Raw genomic sequence first — 9,369 nt, 5'->3', positions numbered from 1 at the left:
TATTAGATATCAATACATTTTTTCATTGTATTCACATCATTAATTTTTTCCCATAGGGGATTTTAGAACCATGGAAAGAAAGAGAAGACACCTGTATAAGATCAAGGAAAAGGCGGGGGCATCAAGGTCCTCAGGCTCAATGAGAAGGGAGGAGTCGCAACTGTAGTAACATGCCTGAGACAGTTTGTATTTATTTATTTATTTCACCTTTATTTAACCAGGTAGGCTGGTTGAGAACATGTTCTCACTTGCAACTGCGACCTGCCCAACATAAAGCATAGCAATTTGACACATACAACAACACAGTTACACATGGAATAAACAAAACATACAGTCAATAATACAGTAGAACAAAATAAAACAAAAAGTCTATATACAGTGAGTGCAAATGAGATAAGTTAAGGCAATAAATAGGCCATGGTGGCGAAGTAATTACAATATAGCAATTAAACACTGGAATGGTGGATGTGCAGAAGATTAATGTGCAAGTAGAGCTACTGGGGTGCAAAGGAGAAAGATAAATAAATACAGTATGGGGATGAGGTAGGTAGATAGATGGGCTGTTTACAGATGGGCTATGTACAGGTGCAGTGATCTGTGAGCTGCCCTGACAGCTGGTGCTTAAAGCTAGTGAGGGAGATATGAGTCTCCAGCTTCAGAGATTTTTGCAGTTCGTTCCAGTCATTGGCAGCAGAGAACTGGAAGGAAAGGCGGCCAAAGGAGGAATTGGCTTTGGGGGTGACCAGAGAGATATACCTGCTGGAGCGCGTGCTACGAGTGGGTGCTGATATGGTGACCAGTGAGCTGAGATAAGGAGGGGCTTGCTCCCTTCGGTCTCAACATAGACTTTGATCTGAAGCCATTCTTGTGATTATTGTGATTTTGCCATTGTAATTGTTTGTTAGATACTTTTTAGACTACAAATGCTATGATCATATGTTATCCATTTGTTTGTCTTTTTGTATGTTCCTTGTATACCATTTTTTTAATATTTCAGTTAACCAATGATATTAGGCCATACTTGGCCATGATTACAAACACCTGTGTGTCTCTTGACACTATATAAATGACTCATCTCTCAGTGTTTGTGATGATACCCTGATGAAGACAGCTTAGCTGTCGAAACGTTGGTTATTAAAATTTTTGCATCTGAGCTCTTAGAGTGTGCGGCTTTCCTTTATTTTCTAAGGAGGGGCTTTACCTAGCAGAGACTTGTAGATAACCTGTAGCCAGTGGGTTTGGCGACGAGTATGAAGCGAGGGCCAACCAACGAGAGCTTACAGGTCGCAATGGTGGGTAGTGTATGGGGCTTTGGTGACAAAACGGATGGCACTGTGATAGACTGCATCCAGTTTGCTGAGTAGAGTGTTGGAGGCTATTTTATAGATGACATCACCGAAGTCGAGGATCGGTAGGATGGTCAGTTTTACGAGGGTGTGTTTGGCAGCATGAGTGAAGGATGCTTTGTTGCGATATAGGAAGCCGATTCTAGATTTAATTTTGGATTGGAGATGCTTAATGTGAGTCTGGAAGGAGAGTTTACAGTCTAACCAGACACCCAGGTATTTGTAGTTGCCCACGTATTCTAAGTCAGAGCCGTCCAGAGTAGTGATGCTGGACGGGCGAGCAGGTGCGGGCAGTGATCGATTGAATAGCATGCATTTAGTTTTACTTGCGTTTAAGAGCAGTTGGAGGCCATTGAAGCTCGTCTGGAGGTTAGTTAATTGAGGACAGACGTTCCGCTAGCGGGACCCCGTTCCGCCAGTGGGACCCCGTTCCGCCAGCGGGACCCCTAGCCAACAGCCAATGGGATAGCAGGGCGCGAAATACAAAACATCAAAAATCTAATAATTCAAATTTCTCAAACATACGACTATTTTACACCATTTTAAAGATACACTTTTCCTTAATGCAACCACATTGTCCAATTTCAAAAAGGCTTTACAGCGAAAGCAAAACATTAGATTATGTTAGGACACCACCTAAACAAGAAAAGCCACACAGCCATTTTCCTAGCAAGGAGAGGCGTCACAAAAACCAGAAATACAGCTAAAATTAAGCACTAACCTTTGACGATCTTCATCAGATGACACTCATAGGACATCATGTTACACAATACATGTATGTTTTGTTCGATCAAGTTCATATTTATATCCAAAAACAGCATTTTACATTGGCGCCTGATGTTCAGAAAATGTTTGCCTCCCAAAACTTCCGGTGAATGTGCACATTAATCTACAGAAATACTCATCATAAACGTTGACAAAATATATAACAATTATTTAAAGAATTATAGATGCACTACTTCTTAATGCAACCGCTGTGTCAGATTTCAAAATAGCTTTACGGAGAAAGTACATTGTTCAATATTCTGAGTAGAGAGCTCAGCCATCAATGCAAGCTATACAGCTACCCGCCAAGTCATGACATCAACAAAACTCTGAATTAGTGTTATAAATCTTTCCTTACCTTTGCTGATCTTCGGCGGAATGCACTCGCAGGACTCCCACTTCCACAAGAAATGTTCATTTGTTCGATAAAGTCCATCATTTATGTCCAAATACCTCCGTTTTGTGGCGCGTCCAGAACACTATTCCAAGGGCACGATGCGGGAGTGCAAATCAATAGACGAAAAGCTCAAAAGTTCCATTACCGTTTGTAGAAACATGTCAAACAATGTTTACAATCAATCCTTAGGGTGTTTTTAACATAAATAATCGATAATATTCCAACCGGACAATAGCGTATTTATTACAGAAGAAAAATAAAAATGCTAGCCATGCGTGAACGCGCATGAAGTAACTACATGACCTCAGACAGTCCACTGCTTGAACCGGCTGTTATTCCCTCAAAATTCAACATAGAAGCCTCAAACAACTTTCTAAAGACTGTTGACATCTAGTGGAAGCCTTTGGAAGTGCAAAATGACCCCACAGACACTGTAGTTTCAATAGGCAAAGGTTTGAAAGACTACAAGTGTCAGATTTCCCACTTCCTGGTTGGATTTTTCTCAGGTTTTTGCCTGCGATATGAGTTCTGTTATACTCACAGACATCATTCAAACAGTTTTAGAAACTTCAGAGTGTTTTCTATCCAAATCTACTAATAATATGCATATCCTAGTTTCTGGGCCCGAGTAGTAGGCAGTTTAATTTGGGTACGTTTTTCATCCGGCCGTGAAAATACTGCCCCCTATACCTTAACAGGTTTAACACAGTGTCCAAAGAGGAGCCAGATGTATACAGAATGGTGTCGTCTGCGTAGAGGTGGATCAGAGAATCACCAGCAGCAAGAGCAACATCATTGATGTATACAGAGAAGAGAGTCGGTCCGAGAATTGAACCCTGTGGCACACCCATAGAGACTGCCAGAGGTCCAGACAACAGGCCCTCCGATTTGACACACTGAACTCTATCAGAGAAGTAGTTGGTGAACCAGGCGAGGCAATCATTTGAGAAACCAAGGCTGTCGAGTCTGCCAATAAGAATGTGGTGATTGACAGAGCCGAAAGCCTTGGCCAGGTCGATGAATACGGCTGCACAGTAATGTCTCTTATCAATGGCGGTTATGATGTCGTTTAGGACCTTGAGCGTGGCTGAGGTGCACCCATGACCAGCTCTGAAACCAGATTGCATAGCGGAGAAGGTACGGTGGGATTCGAAATGGTCGGTAATCTGTTTGTTAACTTGGCTTTCGAAGACCTTAGAAAGACAAGGTAGGATAGATATAGGTCTGTAGCAGTTTGGGTCTAGAGTGTCACCCCCTTTGAAGAGGGGGATGACCGCCGCAGCTTTCCAATCTTTGGGAATCTCAGACGATACAAAAGAGAGGTTGAACAGGCTAGTAATAGGGGTTGCAACAATTTCAGCAGATAATTTTAGAAACAGGGGGTCCAGATTGTCTAGCCCGGCTGATTTGTATGGGTCCAGATTTTGCAGCTCTTTCAGTACATCAGCTATCTGGATTTGGGTCAAGGAGAAATGGTGGGGGCTTTGGCGGGTTGCTGTGGAGGGTGCCGGGCAGTTGACCAGGTAGGGGTAGCCAGGTGGAAAGCATGGCCAGCCGTAGAGAAATGCTTATTGAAATTCTCAATTATAGTGGATTTATCGGTGGTAACAGTGTTTCCTAGCCTCAGAGCAGTGGGCAGCTGGGAGGAGGTGCTCTTATTCTCCATGGACTTTACAGTGTGCCAGAACTTTTTTGAGTTAGTACTACAGGATGCAAATTTCTGTTTGAAAAAGCTAGCCTTAGCTTTTCTAACTGCCTGGGAGATATGTATATGGTAGCTAAGAAAGTAATACTAAGTGTATGCTGTGTAGTAAGCTGTTAGTAGCCCATGTGCCTCAACCTAATAATTTGGCCCTGTTTCCCCTACTTTCGCCTTTCTGTTCTGACTTGGTAATGCACATGTAGCCTATAGCCTGTTTTAGAGAAATGTAATCATCAAATATTGTAAGAGCTTTCATTGTCTGCTTATATGCCCCCTTTATTTATCCTACTGTTCTGACTTGGTGTACAGGGAGAAAACTGTAAGAACGCCCCATGTTCTGAATTATGTTGCTGTTCATTTCAAAAGTGCTGAATAAATAGTTGTATTGACCAAATCCGTCCTTCGAAATTACGGATTGCCTCTTATCTGCTCGTCGTCCCCTTATGCCATAGTTTGTACGTCTCAATTGTCAGTAGAAACCACATTTGTTTAAGCAAGTTAGCCATATCAGCTATTTTTTTTCAAAGGCAGTAAATGAGGCTGAATTAACTGTTTCGCTGCCAGACAAGGCTCCACTGATAGCCAGGTGTAGCAGTGGTAGGTGTTGGGACTGCTGTTGGGCACCATTTGTCACCATTATAATGCAATGAATGTATTGTTTAGTGTTGTGTAGTGGAATTGCTGGCATACATCTACAATTTTCTTGTTTTTTGTTTGCCCCACAAGGATATACATGCTAAAATTGCCACTGAATTAAATACAACATCCCCTGAAGATTTTCCCAGCAGTTCACTTAATCCTGGCTCTTCAACCCCACTTTTCCTCAAATCTAATAACAATCGCTCCCTTTCCCCCACATATTTCTGGCACTGTAATAGAACATTTCCACTGTCTCCATCTCCTCCTGACAATGATCACAGTCGGATGTTTCCCCACCAATTTCAATGTACTATTGAGCCTTATGTGTCCCAGTCTCAGCCTTGTGACTACACTTTCCCACATTCCTTCCTTCTCTCTTGATCTGAGGACCTCCCTGACCCCACCTTTTCCTGGATCTTATACAGGGGTCTTCCCTTTCTCTCCCTGTTCCATAACTCTTGCTACTTATTTTTAACCCCTATTCTTATTAACCCCTTGGATTCTGCTTTACTGATTGACAATTCCATCTCAACATTAGGATGTTTAGGAGCCTGCTTGGCTATCACATCCACCTCCTCATTCCCCTCTACTCCCACATGAGCTGGTACCCAGAGGAACATCACAAATATCTCCATCTGTTTCATAATCCAGAGATTCTTACCTTTGCCTTGATTTAGCAGTCTCCTTCAGATCATCATGGCCCTGGTGAGTGACGTGAAGCTTGAGTTTCAAGTTTTAATGTCACGTGCACAAGTACTGTGAAAACTTTCTTGGAAGCTCCAAACCCAACAATGCAGTAATCAAAATGAATGTAGCATTAAAATTAACATAAAGTAGCGACAAACTTGTTGGATGCATTTGCTGTTTTTTTTGGTTGTGTTTCAGATTATTTTGTGCCCAGTAGAAATTAATGGTAAATAATGTATTGTCATTTTGGAGTCACTTTTATTGTTAATAAGAATTGAATATGTTTCTAAACACTTCTACATTAATGTGGATGCCACTATGATTACAGATAGTCCTGAATGCACAAGACATGCTAACCTCTCATCACTACAATAAAGGGGAGGTTAGCATTTTTGGGGTGTATGATATTTGTGCACCTGTTTCTTGTTTATTTTTTTCATTTATTTTTAAATCATATTTTTTAAGTAAAAAAACAAACACTCCAAGTACAACAAACGTATACATACGAACAACTTACATGTACATACACACACAAACAATGACTACACTTGCCCAGAACCACATGCTTACATTATTGTTTGCCACTTGGACTTGAATTGTACCAAGTACAAAGACATACTTAGCTTCATGTTGTTTATGTGTTTTTGTTAACCTTTTACTTCATTGGGCTAAATCAGGGTCACACATAGAGTTTCTTGGTAGTCTTAAAAAAATATATTTTGAAACAAAAGTATACACCTCACACACATGGTTATGAGCTTAGCAAAAAGAAGACACCTGTACAATGTCAGATATAGAGATAAAATGTATTCAATTTTGTGTTTGCATCCCAGTATTACACTTTATATACAGTATGACAAAACATTTATTTTTACTGTTTTAATTATGTTGGTGACCATTTTATAATAGCAGTCAGGCACCTTGTGGTTTGTGGCATATGGCCAATATACCACGGCTAAGGGCTGTATCCAGGCACTCCGCGTTGCGTCGTGCTTAAGAACATTCCTTAGCCATGGTATATTGGCCATATACCACACCCCCTTGTGCCTTATTGCTTAAACAAACCACCACAAAATAACAGAAGATCAACCTTGCAAAGCAATGTTTTTAACCTCCACTTCAACTTATTTCACAACCATAAATATTTCAAAACATGTAAGAAGACACATTTTCTTAATGAACTGTCATTTTCTAGTAATTCAATTTCATATCTTAACCTTTGTGATTTGCTGGGAAAAAAATGACGTCCATTATGTTATGGGTCGGATTGACCCACACAGTTTAAATGCACTCAAGACAGTCAAAGAATAAAGTAAAAACTTTATTTTATCTTGTCAGATCTTTCAGAAAGAAGAAATACAAGAACATTTGATTTCAACAACTCTATATTTAAGAACTATTTGTTAAACATTTTTAATTTCTCACAAACAAAGCATTTTCTGTTTGGAGCTCATTTTTTAGTGTCTATGTTAGAGATCTGCTGCTCCCGCACTGAGAAAGCGGTTTGGGAAAGCTCCTTTTCACTCAAACATAATTATAAAACTGCAACCAGAACCAGTGAAAACAAAATACATCAAAGACACTTGTTTATTTTGGACCTGTGGAAATATCTATACACATGAAAGCCTCTGGGTCAAAATGACCCACAACATCATGTTTGTGTACACAATCTACACAGACATTCCACAACACATCAGCGTGTCCACATTTTGAAGTTAGGTTCATGACCCTAAATGAAGAAAGTCATTAAATTTAATGGAGAAAAAGAGAGGGTAACTAGTATTTTAGACAACTAAAACGTGGAAATGGGTCAAATTGACCCGCAACATAATAGGAGGGTTAAAAAAAATGATGCACTGTTTAATCGTGTAACATCTCACTTTTTCACCCATCTTGAATAGCTGATAGCCATATCATATTAGCTTTTCAGCATTTAAACTTTAGAATGGGGATGTAGCTCAGTGGTAGAGCGCATGCTTTGCATGTATGAGGCCCCGGGTTCAATCCCCGGCATCTCCAAGATGTACTTTTTTGCAATTCCATAGTACTGGTCTATTTGATGCGTTTCGATGTAAAGCTAGCTTTGCTAGCTGTTATTGTATTTACAAATATTTTATAGTTAAAATGTAAAAAATATATATATCCGAGCTCTGGATATTTTCGTGCGTGCTGTCGTCAGACGTTTTTGGGTAACACGCCCACATACGTGCCAGACAACCGTAACCAGGGAGAACGGATGTTTTGAAAAATGTCTGCCTCCCTTATCAACAGAACCAATTCTAACGTTAGCTAACGTAAACAGCAGTAACTTCGGGATTATATTATAATTTATAAAGACTACACATTACACCAGTTACATAGATGATTATAGATTTCAACCATGCAACTAAAGCATCTGAAGACGCTTTTAACGCCCCAAGTAAGCTCGGCCATTTTACTACTACAGTAGCTAGTAACGTTAACCACCACAGCTAACGTTAGCTAACAAACTAGAATGCTTTGATGACTAACATTTGCTTGCTGCTAGCTAGCCCAGTATGCCTCAATGTGTTATGTACTGAATTTTCTACCTCCAGCTTAACCGTAAATGTATATATTGCTGCCACCAGCCCCACATTGAAAGTCAATATTACAGGATAGAAGTCTCTTATTTTTCTGCATCACACTAAACACAAATCTCCACACTTAGTGCCTTTTGTGCCTTTAGGTTTCCAACCTTGGCTATTGCTGTTATCTGTCCCTTCATCTCACAGCACTTTTCTCAATCTGGTCATGTCTTTCGGGCGGTCTGATGACACGTGGTGCATATACTGTAACTTTGGCACAGTTACTTGTTCAATTCCCACCTTAAAAGGGAACAGAATAGGTTTCTTCACCAGCGACGACAATCCAGAGTAATACAGATGTGAAATGTATACAACTGCATCCCGATGAGATTCGGTTTCATGTGGCGATATCTAGATGAACAATGTCTTTGTGTCTTTGCATTGCTTGCTGTTTGGGGTTTTAGGCTGGGCTTCTGTATAGCACTTTGTGACATCTGCTGATGTAAAAAGGGCTTTATAAATACATTTGATTGATATCTAGCAAGACTCAGCATGTGTCCTTAACTAGCTAGATAACGTTTTACTAACGTTAGCTAACTTATGTCAATTTTTTTCTTCAACTGAAGGTCCTAGAGGTCAGGGTGTGTAGACTTTTTGGTGTGGGTCAGAGACAGGATTGAAGAAAAACACTAGTTACCCGTGTGAAGTAACTATACTGACATGGTATCCAATTTGTTGTCCCTTTACCACAGGAGGGAGCTGCAAAAGTTACTTGTATGACATGGGCACCGAATAATGGCAAATTTGCTGTATGCACTGTGGACAGAGTGGTCTTACTGTACGATGAGCAAGGAGAGAAAAGGGATAAGTTCTCTACTAAGCCTGCAGAATCTAAGGTTAGTAGGCATCTCAGTTGTCAAGTTTGACTATCATGTAATCCTCTCATCAATTATGTACACCACTTTTTGTCTGACCAGTTTGATACCGGAAGCTTTTCCCAGAAACACTCACACACAGCTTGCAACTGAAACTAGGTATATTCGATAGAGTGATAATGTTCTTGTGATATTTATCTTATTGCAGTATGGAAAGAAGAGCTATGTTGTCAAGGCCATGGCATTTTCTCCTGACTCAACAAAAATTGCCATTGCCCAAACTGATAACATAATCTATGTCTACAAAATTGGAGAGGAATGGTAAGAATGCTTCTGGTATTTGTATTTTGGCTGGGTTTGGATTCACAGATGGCCCGCTCTACCATCTCTTTGTCTCAAGTGTGATGTTTCT

General features: G+C 40.3%; 1 protein-coding gene and 1 non-coding gene across 2 annotated transcripts in view; both read left to right on the top strand.

Annotated features, from left to right (window-relative positions):
* The first annotated feature begins 7,483 nt into the window (after nucleotides 1-7,483).
* trnaa-ugc (transfer RNA alanine (anticodon UGC)) lies at nucleotides 7,484-7,555 on the top strand. The gene has a single exon. It is a non-coding gene; the product is annotated as a tRNA-Ala (tRNA).
* A 190-nt stretch (nucleotides 7,556-7,745) lies between these two features.
* Nucleotides 7,746-9,369, top strand: part of ift172 (intraflagellar transport 172) — a 28,691-nt gene continuing 27,067 nt past the window's right edge. Inside the window, exons 1-3 of the mRNA XM_029750575.1 lie at nucleotides 7,746-7,955; nucleotides 8,835-8,978; nucleotides 9,166-9,278. Coding sequence (XP_029606435.1) covers nucleotides 7,917-7,955; nucleotides 8,835-8,978; nucleotides 9,166-9,278 — 296 coding nt within the window. The 5' untranslated portion in view covers nucleotides 7,746-7,916. The remainder of the gene's footprint in view (nucleotides 7,956-8,834; nucleotides 8,979-9,165; nucleotides 9,279-9,369) is intronic.

This window comes from Salmo trutta, chromosome 1 (genome assembly GCF_901001165.1).
Source record: "Salmo trutta chromosome 1, fSalTru1.1, whole genome shotgun sequence".
Taxonomy (NCBI): Eukaryota; Metazoa; Chordata; class Actinopteri; order Salmoniformes; family Salmonidae; genus Salmo; species Salmo trutta.
This window is presented reverse-complemented; position numbering and strand designations above follow the sequence as displayed.